The sequence below is a fragment of the Myotis lucifugus genome, unplaced genomic scaffold, assembly GCF_000147115.1.
Source record: "Myotis lucifugus unplaced genomic scaffold, Myoluc2.0 scaffold_346, whole genome shotgun sequence".
Taxonomy (NCBI): domain Eukaryota; kingdom Metazoa; phylum Chordata; class Mammalia; order Chiroptera; family Vespertilionidae; genus Myotis; species Myotis lucifugus.
Window position 1 is genome coordinate 57,410 of NW_005871394.1, and position 13,911 is coordinate 71,320.

Consider the following 13,911-nt stretch of genomic DNA (forward strand, 5'->3'; position numbering starts at 1 on the left):
GCCTGTGTTCTAGAATGCCTGTCTTGGATTACTGCTTTTTTTTTTTTTTTAACCGAGTTTTCTGCAATAGCTTCCTAAGAAGGTCTATACGTGGGAAATTTTTTTAGACCTTGAAAGATAATTTGGTTAGAAGTAAAGTTATAAATAGGAAGTGGTTTTTTCTCAAACTGTTGATGGCATTGCCTCATTGTCGTAGGGTTTTTAGTATTACTGTTAAGAACTGTGATGCTATGCCATTTTAATTCTTTATCCTTTTATGTAACTTGCCTCTTCTTAAGATTTTAAAATCAATATTCTGAAGTGTCATGGATCTTCCTGAGACTCTGTTTTCATTCATGAAACTGGGTACTTACTTGGTGGGTGCTTTCAATCTAGAAGTTCTATCCCTCAGTTCTGGGAAACTTTCTGAATTATTTCATTGATAATTTTCTTCTCTGTTTTGTTGTTGTTTGTTTGTTTGTTTTTTAAGTCTCACTACTCTTTAGAACTGCTTTAATCTGGTGTTTGGGTGTTGGATCTCCTAGAATGATTTTCTAATATTTTATCTTGAATTGCCTATATTTCATTTTATTCTGCTTTCAAGAATATATCCTCAATTTTACATAATCTCTTAAAGTTTTCCTTTTCCACTCATTTTAATTCTAAGAGCTCTTTTTGTTTTGTGAAAATTTTCTTTAATAGTATCTTACAGCATAAGTTGTGTCTTGTATCTTCCATGTTCCTTTTCCTTTAATAGCCTCTATGTCTTCTTGTTATGCTTTTCCACTTTATAATGGTCAGTATCCTTTATATTAGAGACATTCTGTCTTCATATATCTGTTAATATTTGGTTTGGAACTTACAGATAAGACTGGGAAACAAAAAAGCTCTTTGGATACATTTATATAGGTCTTATTTCTGTAGAGTAAAAAACTTACTGGACTGTTTCTTTGGGAATCCCTAAATGTCATTATCTTGAGATCTTTTCCTTGGACTAGTTGGATTCCCAAAATGATTTTTCTTTTTTTGGTAGTCCTCACCGGTGGTATTTTTTTCCATTGATTTTTAGAGAAAGTGGAAGGGATGGGGGGAGAGAGACACACACACACACATTGATTGGTTGCCTCCTGCACGAACCTCAACCAGGTCCCTATGCCCTTGACTGGAATTGAACTCTGTCCCCCTCAGTCTGAGGGCTGATGTTCTAACCACTGAGCAAATGGACTAGGGCCAAAAATGACTTCTCTAATTTGCCTGAACAGATAAAGCCAAATGACTAGCATTTTGAGAACTGAATGGTAGAAAAGGTGGGTTTATTTCAATAATTAGTATCTAAACCTTAACTTACTTTCCCTTTTTTTTTTTTTTGGCATAATGATCCTGCATTCATTTGTGCTTATTGCCAGATGCCCTTTTTATTCTCCTGAGGGGTGGGGGGTTGGGGGGGGAGCCTTAATCTTCTGTTTATGTGGGAGAGGAGCTTTACCTGACTGGGCAGAGACAGGCAGGAAACTTTAAACTATGTTCTAGTACAGTGGTCCTCAGTCTTCGACTAACGAGTTTTTTGAAATACCAGCTGTCTCTTGGCCGATTTTTTGCATTGAGTTGACAGAGTAATTTGAGTTAACAAGCTCCTTAATGAGCTCGGTCTTGGAACGAATTAAACTCGTAAGTCAAGGCCCCACTGTATGTTCTAGCCCAGTGGTTCTCAACCTTGGCTGCACATTAGAATCACCTGGGAATCTTCTTAAAATCCTGATTTCTGGGCCTCATCCTCCGGAAATTCTGTTTCTTTGTTACTACTGTTGTGGCCCCACCCCATAACAAAGAAACAGAATTTCTGGAGGATGAGGCCCAGAAATCAGGATTTTAAAGATTCCCAGGTGATTCTAATGTTCAGCCAAGGTTGAGAACCACTGTTCTACCCCCTCCTCTACTTCCAGAACACCTGGTGCTGCCAGTTTCTGGACCATTTCGGCATTTTGCAGTGTAAATCCTGTGGCTCCTCAGCTTTCCACTCTGCTGGCTCAGGAAAATTTTGCTTTCCCAGTCAGTTTCCACTTAACTATTAACTGTCTAGTTTCTAGGTTTTATTGCTGTTGCGTCCTTTTTCATTCTCTTTGTTCTTATGAGTTTATATTCCTTCCTGCCTTTTATTTACATTTCAGTCAGGTTTGGGGCAGAAGTAAAAGTTAATGGGAACATTCATTATACCATCTTTCACTAGAAGTTGCCATTTATTGGAGTAATTTCTTCTTGCTTAATAGTTACTTTCCATTTAGTGATTTTACTCATGACATTCATGCTTCTTGTTTTTATATGTACATTTTTTAAGTCAACAGTAAAAACTGCTGCAAACAAATGATGTTTGAAAGGTATGAATATATCATGTTAGTACCACCCTTAGTGGTTTTCTATAATTTGAGTCTTATTTTTCTTTTGAGCCTTTTTATTTACAGCATATGTTGCTTAATGATTTTTAAGGAAAAATTTATTCTACTAGAGCAGGAAGTAGAAAACTACTCAGAATAAGCAAGGCTCATTTCACGTTATTAAGTCTGTTACCTCGTTAGCAATGAGGTATTTATTGTTATTTTGATACCACCCAATTCTACTTAATCTACTCTTTGCCTTCAATTTGTTTATGTGTTTATACTTATTTCCCTTCTTCTTTCTCCCTTTCTGTAGCTAAATCAATTTTGTTAGAAAAAGCCACTATTCCTTCTAGATATTGCAACTTGGATATAGATCATAATAGAATCCCTTTTAGAGTCAGAAATGAGTTCAAGTTATCACTTATTCCAGACCACTGCCCACAAAAGGGTATCCCCAAATCTTATGTAAAAGGTATTTTGCCCATGTCTCATGGTCTTTAGGAATGTGTGCAGCCTCTTCATTCTCTCGTTTCAGTAGTTCTCAGTGGTGTTGTGAAGTTCTTACTGTTGTCTCTGGCAGGGTCCAGATGTGGGTAAGGGAGAAGCGCTATTTTTTTCTAGAATTAAAAGGATAGGGATCATTAAAGGAAGCAATTAGACTGCAAAGAAAATTAAGTGAACTTAAGTAAAAAGTTGATATGGAGTGAAGTAGCTGAAGAAGGTAATGGGGTCAGGGAGGACCGTGAGCCTATATGGAAATAGAAATAGGATCATCTTGTATTTATTATTTTTATCATCTATTTAATACTAATTATTTTCTCCAGTGTGCTAAAGGAAATAACATTATTAGAAAGGAAGCATTTCTTTCTCTTTGATAGATTTTAAAGTTAGAAGCAGTATGCACTCAGAGCTTAAAGTAGATTCTGTATAAGAAAGCATTCAACAATCTAAAGCATTAGGTCTAAAGCCATGAAATGCATTGATTGAGCTCCATGATCAATGGGGCTTTCTGTATATTTGTATATCTTTTGAGAAGGGAAAAATTGAGAAAGGGGATAGATGTTGACCATCCAGACACTGAATGGATAAATCCCTAGACAGAGGAAACATTTGCTAGCATTATTGGCTATCTTGAAGAAATCAGATTGTCAGAATAGATAGCCAGTAGATTATGAAGAAAATGTTCTTGAGTCAATTTACCCCATTTAAAAAGTTGGATTTTTTTCTCAATTTGAAATTTATTTTGAAATTTGGGTTTAAATGTAGTGATTAAAAAATAGAGAACAAATATATCAGTTTAATTATTTCACAAACTAAGTGCCCTACAGTCTACATAGAGAGAAAAAAAAGCTTTATGCAAGAGGAAATGATAGATATTGAAAAAGAAAGAGTGTTGTTCTTATGTAGTTTTTAAGTACAAGTTTCTTAGGAGTTTTTGATTATTTGCTATATATGACTGTTATATACTATGAAGTAAAAATATGCTGCAAGTTAGAAACATCGATGAGAGAGAAACATCAATCAGCTGCCTCCTGCACACTCCCTACTGGGGATGTGCACACAACCAAGGTAGATGTTAATAATTCACAATTAATTTCACTCTTACAATTAACCATTTTATAGATTTTTTTTTCTCCAGTTTAAAAACTTGTAATGGAAAACTTCAAGAAAAACCTCTAAGTAAGGAGTCATCACCCAGTTTCAACAATTATCTACGGGTAGCCAGTAATTTTTTGTTTTACAAATTTGTTTTTAAGTTAATGTCACCTCAAAATGTTGTGTGATTAACATATTTCAAAATAAAAAGGTCATATAAATTTGAATAGATGAAACCTTTTTTGAAAAAGAAAAATAATTACTTTTTATTATATTATAACTTTATTTGGGAAATATTTTTTGGCTAGTCTAAGGTTAATATCTATAGAAAATATAATCATATTCTCTGCTCTTTCATCATTTAGCAAAGGCATAATTTTTTTGTACAGATTTAACAAACAAATATGACTTTTTTTAAAAATTCAGCAACAACCACCAAACCTGTAAATATACAAGATCTTACCTTTACTTTTTTTTGTCTCTGAGATGGTGTGCTAAGGAATCTATTCTGTTTCTTCACCATTAAAAAGAAAGCTATGTCAGATGATTGCATTTCACTTTGTTTTAACCTTTGTACCCAGTGAGCAGGTGATTTAAAAAAACGCTAGACTTCCTTAGCAAAAGATTGACTAGAAGAATAATTTCTTAAAGTCATCTTTGACTTCTTTAATGTAACAAGTAAGGTGGTTTGCATAGTCTTCATGTTTAATTACTCATAAAAGTTAAATATTAACAAATTTACTTTATGAGTTAAAGTATGTAAGTTTGAGAATGCTAAAGTGATTTAAGTGTTATTCCTGAAGGTATTTTGTGTTTAGAAAGATACAAGATGAAAAGATACCACCAAATGTAGTACTCCACTGAGTTTAAACTTTATATACTCATTTTTATGACACCATCATTGGTGATTTACTGCCAAGTTATAACCGGAGCCAAGTGCTAGTATCAAAACACTTGACACTTGACCATAATGTGGCCTTGAGAAAAATGGGTTACCTGCCTTTTGCTGTTGACTTCTCTGTAAAATGGAATACTGTACAACATCAGTTCCCATCTAACTACATTGAGACATGTCACAAAGAAACATGGTTCAGAGGCAAGTAATCATGAAGTTCAGAATGAGTTTGTTTCAGACGATTAACTCCTCTAGGCCTCAGTATCTCCTTAATCTATGAAACAAAAAGACTGAAATAGATCATCTCTTCTGCTTGAAAGTTCTATGAGCCCATAGACCCATATAAATTGTAGCAACAGTAAACACACTTGTAACATCAAGCACTGTAGTAATTGAGGTTCAAAGTAAAGAAAGACATCACTCCTTGTCCTAGAGTGAGACAAAAATAAATAAAAATTCCAGGTAGTCTGTTTCATTATGTTCGTCATTTATTTGATTATTATGATATCTTTACAGGAAGATGTCTGAGTTTAGATTATTTTATGCTAATGGAGTATGAGTGTGTAAAGGGTGTGAAGGTCACCAATATGTGGATATATAGGATTTAGCTAGCGATTGTGAAAACTGTATAAGTTGGTTATCTACTTGTAAAAGAGATTAAATAGTAGAATAATCATTTTGAAACTTAAAATATAAATTTATGGCATTGGGATTAAAATTTATCTTTAAGAAAGATTTTTACATGTAAATCTTGAAATATTTACATGATAACTAGCATCTTACCTTTTTATTTTTTTCAAAATGTTTCTCTGTACTAATGATAATTGACCTTGCATAGGGTAATAACTGGCACATCACTGGTATTTCTTGCGGTTATATGATAAATATTATTGTTTGTAATTAATTTCACTACTACTACTTAAATATGGTTGTACTTGTAATGTTTCTGTTTTGTGTTTTTGGAAATTGTTACTTTGCAGTGCTAAAATATTGCTGATAATTTGTGGAATACCAGTTTTAGTTAAAGCAGTGGATAAAAGGGAATTTAAGCAAAACATAATAAGCTAAAGCTGTGATTGTTAAAAATCACATTGCACTATAAGCTCTCTCTACTCCCAGTTCAGTCAGAGCTGTGCTACTTTATATGATTTACATGGTAAACTTCCATACAGTATTTCATTTGGTCAAAGAATTCTGTAGCTATGAGATGTTTGAAAACAACTCTTCTCTATCTTATTTGTCTTGAAGGTATGATAGCAAAAATTATAAATACATCCTCATGTTGAAGGCTTTAATGATTTTCTGCGATGATTTTTGTGTTTCTTATAAGAATGTAAGTAAAATGGAGAGTAAGAAAATAGAAGCATTTGGGGGTTAAGAAGAAAAAGACAAAGTAAGTCTGTGCTGAGGGGGGCCAAGTTTTGTACAGGTCAAATAGGATTATTTGTATGTTTATAAGAACTTTTAGATCAACAATTATGATTGAATACACTTAAGTACCCCCTATTTAATTGAGACCAGGACCTGAGTAACAATAATGGTTTTTCCCCTCAGGATAGTAAGGAATATTGCATACTTTTGGTTTCAGGAAGGAGAGACAAATTAGAAGTGTAGAAGAAGAAATTGAACAGGAAAAACAAGCAGCAGATGGCATTATAAAAAATATGTCTCCTGAAAAACAAGTCAAGTACATAGACATGAAAACCACAAATGAGAAATTATTACAGGTAATACTAATGACTCCTTTGGGACAGGCATGTAGCAGTCTTGCCACAAAAGGCAGCATCGGCATTCCCCTGAGAGAGCGTGACTAGACTTACTGCTCCGTCTTTAACAAGGTCCCCGGATGATTCACACGATATTTAAATTTGAGAAGCACTGCTTTAGAAAAATTTATTCTTATGCTACATGATGACCTAGCTTTTACTATATTATTTGTTCAGTTCTATGCATCCTTCATTTTTGAATGTCATAAAGACATATGAAAACACTTATTTTTAATCAACTTTTAATAGCAACATTAAAAGGCCTAATATATCTGAGCCATATGAAATGAATATTTACATTCTTTTCTTCCTGCCTAATAAACCTCACATTTTTTTTATTAAAAATATTAAATGTTGACACTATTGCAGATGGCCCCCATTTCCCCCCTTTACCTACCTCTACCCACCCCACCTCCCCTTCCCTTGGCCTTCACCACACTATTGTTAGTGTCCATGGGTTATGCATATGTGTTCTTTAGCTAAACCCTTTACCTTCTTTTTTTAAAAAGATATATTTTTATTGAATTCAGAAAGGAAGGGAGGAGTGAGAAATAGAAACATCAATGATGAGAGAGAATCATTGATGGGCTGCCTCCTGCATGCCCCACACTGAGGATTGAGCCCCCAACCCAGCATATGCCACAACCAGGAATCGAACCGTGACCTCCTGGTTCATAGGTTGATGCTCAACCACTGAACCACACCGACCTGGCTCCCTTCTCCTTCTTTATCCGGTCACCTCCACCCTCTCCCTTCTGGCACCCTCCAGTCTATTCCATGTACCCATGATTCTGGTTCAATTTTGTTCTTCATTTTATTTTGTTCATTAGATTCCTTCATTGACAGTTTAATATAACTTTTATTTTAGACAGGATTTATAAGACACAATGAAACATTGAAAAAATGCCAAAATGTCAAAATATAGTTAATCCTGCATAGGGGCTCTCAAATGAGTAATAATCAGTTTAAGGGTTTTTTCCCCTTAAAGGTGTTGAGTATGTAAATTGCTGTAGGTCTGGGCCCTAAAAGAAATTAGGGACATGTTAAGTCTTCTTGCTACAATAAAATAAAATTTTAAAAAATAAATCAATTAAATTTAAAAGGGAATTAGGCAAAAAATATGAAAACATGGTTTAAAAAATCAAAATTAAAAATCATAACTTTAAACAATAACAGAATGAGTTTGAAGGCTTTTGAAACTTGATGATTACAGTGATGTGATGATTTAGTGTGAAAAGGACAGGCTACTTTCGACAAGCTTATAGAAGTTGTGTTTTTTTTTAATCTTCACCTAAGGATGTATTTCCATTGATTTTTTAGGGAGAGAGAGAGAGAAACATCAATCGGTTGCTTCCCATATGCCTGGACTGGGGATCAAACCCACAACCTAGATGTGTGCCCTGCAACCGGAATCAAACCTGCAACCTTTTAGTGTAGGGGATGATGCTCCAACTAACTGAGCCACCCAGACAGGGCATAAAGTATTTTAAAGGTGGATCATGGCAAAGTTTTTAGAAATAATGAAAAAATTGGCAAAAATAGCAGTGAATACTAGTAAATTCTAGTCAAATTACAAGATAAGTTTTGAAGATGTTTACAAAATTTACTTTGTCACATATATATTTAAAATGTTGAGAAACAGAAAAATTTATTCTGGTGTGTTAATTATTTTTTCTTTTCATTTTATTGATTTTTAGAGAGAGGAAGGGGGAGGGGGAGAGAGAGAGACAGACAGACAGAGAGACAGAAATATCGATGGTTGTCTCCCATGCGTTCTGACCAGGGATGGAGCTGCAACCTGGGTATGTGCTCTGACCTGTGATGGAACCTGTGACCTGGTGCACAGGATGACACTCCAGCCAACTGAGCCACACCAGCAAGGGCCAGGTTTATTCTTAATGTAACTGACATATGTATTTGCTTTTTTTCTTCTTTTTAGGAATTAGATACACTTCAGCAGCAGCTAGATTCATTGAACATGAAAAAAGACAGTCTGGAAGCTGTAAGTATAAAATCAAATAAGATTTCTTATATTACTCATCTACAAAACATAAATTATATATATATATATATATATATATATATACACACACACACACACACACATACACACACACACACACACACACACACATATATGTGATTCAGCTAAATATGATTCAGCTAAATATATAAATCATCCAAGTACATATTTATTTAGCAGTTTACTTACAAGAGTATAATAATTTCTTCCCCACCTAGGGCCATAAATATCCTAATTTGGTAAGAAATTAGATTCAATTAAGTACCTACTGTGTACAAAACAAGTCACTCGGCCAATGGGGCACATAATGCAGTGGTAATTTAAAGATATGAACAAGGAGACATATGTAATACTTTAAACAATAATAAAACAATAGAAAATAAAGACATATGAACAAGAGATAAAACAAATGAAGAGGAGGAGAGATCATTTTATCACTAAAGATGTAAAAGCTTGCATTCATTTTCTTATTTGTTTATTTAAACAATTTTAATTCACAAAACAAATCATGTTTATGGTAAAAAAAAAAAAAAGAATAAGATGGAAGTAAAAATGCCCGATTTTTTTGCCCTCTTTCCAGACAGAGCTACTCTTACATTATTGAGTGCTTACTTTGTACTTTTTTGAATTCTTGACAGATATCACCAACATTGTCACTGAATTTTCACAATAATCCTGTAATCCTAATTTGGCTTTACTATTGTGGAAAACCTTAAGTGGGATTCACATTAGTATGCTGTCCACAGCTTTTTTGTTTTTCACCTAACATTCTCTCTTGGATGCTCATTCACATCAGCTCTTATAACGGCTCCCTCATTATTTTTAAATCACTACATTGTATTACATTGTATGGCTTTAATACAGCCTTGTAATGAATAGACTGAAGAAGTTATAAATAATGCTGGCATGAAAACATTTGCATACATTTTATGCAAAGTTATATGAGTATATCTTAAGATGCATTTTTTGCAATGGGTCATAAATGTAAAATGTGAGATTGCCAAATTGCCTTCCAGAAAGGTGGTTACATTTTTTACTCCTAGACCCTATATAGGGGAGTGCCTATTTTCACTGCACTCACTGACAGCAGGCATTACCCATCTTTTCCATATTTGCTAGTGTAATCGGTAAAAATTACTATTTTGTTTCAATTTTCATTTATTTATGCATGAAATTGAGTTCTCTTTATATATTTGTTGGTCAGTGTATTTCTTTTTTCTGTGAGCTACCTTTTCATGTCCTTTGCACTTCAGTATACTGCCTATACCTCAAACTTGGCCTGCCTTTCCTGATTTCCTATGCAGTCAGGTAGATACAATGATAATAAAATTAGTAACAATGGAACATTGATTGCCATGATTGTTGGCATCTAGCTTGCAAAAGAAATAAATATGAATGTTTTGTAATCATTCTTTTGGAAATTTGCTATTAAAAAGTTTGCTTGAAAATATTAAGATTAAAAAAATTAAGAATCATTGATCAGCTGCCTCCTGTACACCTCACACTAGGGATCTAGCCTGCAATCCGGGCATGTATCCTGACTGGGAATCGAACCATAACCTCCTGTTTCATAGGTCATCGCTCAACCACTGAGCCACACCAGCCGGGCTGTATTATTTTTTATTGTTACTCTTCACCCGAGGATATTTTTACCATTGATTTTTGGAGAGAATGGAAAGGGGGAGAGAAACATCCATGTGAGAGAGATACATCAATCAGTTGCCTCCTGCACATGCCCTGAAATGGGATGGAGGATCGAACCTGCAACCCATGTACGTGCAAGGCGATGCTCTAACCAGCCAGAGCTCATCTGTATTTTTTTAAAATTTTATTTTTCTTGTTTAAAGTATTACAAATAGTAGTACATATGTCTCCTTTTTTCCCCCATTGACCTTCCCCCCGGCCTTCATCTGTATTTTTTTCTGCCATGCCTTTTCACCTGAAGCTAATCCATTACTGATCTTTGCCTATAACCCTTTGCTTATGGACTTTTAAACATTCACTTTTTCTTTTTTTTTTCCCTTTATTGATTAAGGTATTACATATGTGTCCTTATCCCCCATTGTCCTTTGCCCGCCCCCCCCTCATGCCTTCAGCCCCCTGGTATCCAGTTAGAGAAAGATAAATATCACATGATCTCACTCATTTGTGGAATATAATGAACAACATAAACTGATGAACAAAAATAAAGCCAGAGTCATAGATGCATCAAACAGACCGTCCAACCTAAGAGGGAAGGCAGGGGAGGGAGGGGGAGGTAAAAGATCAACCAAAGGACTTGTATGCATGCATATAAGCATAACCAATGGACATGGCCAGTAGGGGGCGGTGAGGGCATGTGCTGGGGAATGGGATCTGTTGGGGAGAGGTCAATGGGGGAAAAAGGAGACGTAGGTAATACTTTAAACAATAAATTTAAATTTTAAAAAGTTTTAAAAAAGGAAGAAAATAAGCAGGGATCTATTTTTATTATTCCAGTTTAGAAATGTTTCCTAGCATTATTGGTTAATCTAGATACTTTATATATCTATTTAAAGATGCTGGTGGTTTAAATGTGTCCTTATTCTTATAAAATGAAACCTATTTGAAATAATTTTTGATGAATTAATGCATTTTTCCTTTTTTTTGCTCCCTTCAGGAAATAGCACACTCCCAGGTAAAACAGGAGGCTGTATTGCTGCATGAAAAACTTTATGAGTTAGAGTCCCATCGAGATCAAATGGTTGCTGAAGACAAAAGCATGGGGTCCCCAATGGAAGAGAGAGAGAGATTACTTAAGCAGGTAGGAAAAAAAACATACTTATTTTAGTATGTCAGGATTTGATAAATATGTTTATTTTATTTAAGCTATATGAATTGACCAGAAAGCCAATAAGTTTATTGTGTATTTAAAAAAGAGTGAAAAGTGAGCTTCACCTAAATCAGTATGAACTACTTGACCATTAAAATCTAGTAAAAATCATCTCTGACATAAACAGATTTTTTTACATACACCTTAATTTTATGTGGTGTTCATGCATATGATGGCCATTTTTTTCATGTTTTGGATTCTATGAGGAAAACTTAAAACTTTTCTTTGTTAGTTAATAAATAGATAACCTTATTGAAGATCTGTTCCATTATTTATTTTGGGCTTCATATTTAGAAATGAAGTGTCCCACAGCTAATGATTTTTATTAATGAAATTAAAATCTCCTCCGAAATCTGCCTGTTCAGAATGACTCAGTTGGTTGAGTGCTATACTGTGCACCGAAAGGTTGTGGGTTTGATCCCCGAGTAGGGCACATACAAAAGGCAACCAATCCATGTTTCTCACATCGATGTGTCTTTCTTTGTCTGTCTCTCTCACTCTCTCACCCTGCCCCATGTCCTCGGGTGAGGATTAAAAAATAAAAAAAGAGGCTGCTGTGGCTCAGTGGTTGAACATGGACCTTGAACCAGAAGGTCATGGTTCGATTCCTGGTCAGGGCACATGCTGGGGTTTCAGGCTTGATCTCCAGTAGGGGGCGTGCAGAAGGTAGGTGATCAATGATTCTTATCATTGATATTATTATTAAAAATAAATAAATAAAATCTCCTATGAAATCACAATATGTCATACGGCCATGTCACATGTATTCACTAACTTCCTTACTACCCCAAGGCTGGCTTTAATTTAATACTAAGTTATAATTATCCTATTATTTATCATGAGATACCCTAACTATAGAGCCCTTAGGAGAACTGCATGTGTATTTGAGAACAGCCAGTCAGGAGCCTACAAATGGAACTCCTTTGTAGTCTTAGATTGAATCCAATGGGTTTGTAAGAACCTTAAGGATCAACTCAGGAGCTATTTAAGTATTATGATCATTCTTGAAAAGTATTAAAATCTAGATTCTCTGAAGGTCCTTGGAAAAGAGATCATTGGAGTAAAAGGAAGAGTGGTCTTGGTTGGGACAGGTTACCAGATAAAATATCGTAAATTAATATTTCAGAGAAGCAAAGAATAATCTTTTAGTGTCTATATATATAATCTAATGAAAGACAAACATGCAAATTGACCATACCTTCGCTATGCCTTAAGCCATGCCCACCAGCCAATCAGAGCAACTATATGCAAATTAATCCAACCAAGATGGTGGCCGGCAGCCACGGAGCTGAAGCGAGCAGGAGGCTTGCTTGTTCCAATGATGGAGGAAGCCAAGCTTCCCCCCTGCTGCAGCCTGGCTGTGAGCTTCACTCAAAGCAATAAAGTTGCAATTATAGAAGGTAAATAAACCCCGGATACCTGCTTTCAGCCAGCTGTGGCCACGGAGCTGGAGCAAGCAGGAGCCGGCTCTCAGCTCCACTGAAGGCAACAAAGTTTCAATTATAGAAGGTAAAAAAAATCCCAGAATAAAAATTGAAAAAAATTAAAAAAGGAGAGGCTGGGAGCTTCCGTCAGCGACAGGCTTGGCCAGCCTGAAAACGGCCCTCAGCCCCTCACCCAGACTGGCCAGGCACCCCAGTGGGGACCCCCACCCTGAAGCGGGTGTGACCAGCCTGAAAATAGCCATCAGTCTCTCACCCAGGCTGGCCAGGAACCCCAGAGGGGACCCCCACCCGGAAGGGGGTGTGACCACCCTGCAATCAGCCCTCAGCCCCTCACCCAGGCTGGCCAGGCACCCCAGTGGGGACCCCCACCCTGGAAGGGGGTGTGACCAGCCTGCAAACACCCATCAGACCCTCACCCAGGCTGGCCAGGCACGCCAGTGGGACTCCCACTCTGATCCAGACACCCTTCAGGGCAAACCAGCCGGCCCCCACCCGTGCACCAGGCCTCTATCCTATATAATAAAAGGGTAATATGCAAATTGACCCTAACAGCAGAACGACTGGTCACTATGATACACACTGACCACCAGGAGGCAGATGCTCAATGCAGGAGTTGCCCTTTTGTGGTCAGTGTGCTCCCACAGGGGGAGCTCTGCTCAGCCACAAGCCAGGCTGATGGCTGCCAGTATAGCAGTGGTGGTGGGAGCCTCTCCTGCCTCCTCAGCAGCTCTAAGGATGTCCGGCTGCAGCTTAGGCCTGCTTCCCGCTGGCAAGTGGACATCCCCCGAGGGTTGCCGGGCTGCCAGAGGGATGTCTGATTGCCAGCTTAGGCCCAATCCCCGGGGAGCAGACCTAAGCCAGCAGGTAGTCATTCCCCGAGGGGTCCCAGACTGCGAAAGGGCACAGGCCGGGCTGAGGGACACCCCCCACCGAATGCACAAATTTTTGTGCACTGGGCCTCTAGTGTGTGTGTGTGTGTGT

At 36.6% G+C, this 13,911-nt stretch overlaps 1 protein-coding gene across 5 annotated transcripts in view; it reads left to right on the forward strand.

The window, feature by feature from the left end:
* The window catches only part of IFT74 (intraflagellar transport 74), an 88,919-nt gene that overhangs the window by 23,638 nt on the left and 51,370 nt on the right, over window positions 1-13,911 (forward strand). For 3 of the 5 annotated variants that reach the window (XM_006101224.3, XM_006101225.3, XM_014466572.2), the window contains 3 exons: window positions 6,434-6,572; window positions 8,551-8,613; window positions 11,273-11,416. In XM_006101224.3, coding sequence (XP_006101286.1) covers window positions 6,434-6,572; window positions 8,551-8,613; window positions 11,273-11,416 — 346 coding nt within the window. The remainder of the gene's footprint in view (window positions 1-6,433; window positions 6,573-8,550; window positions 8,614-11,272; window positions 11,417-13,911) is intronic. The other 2 variants (XM_014466573.2, XM_006101226.3) reach the window with 1 other exon arrangement.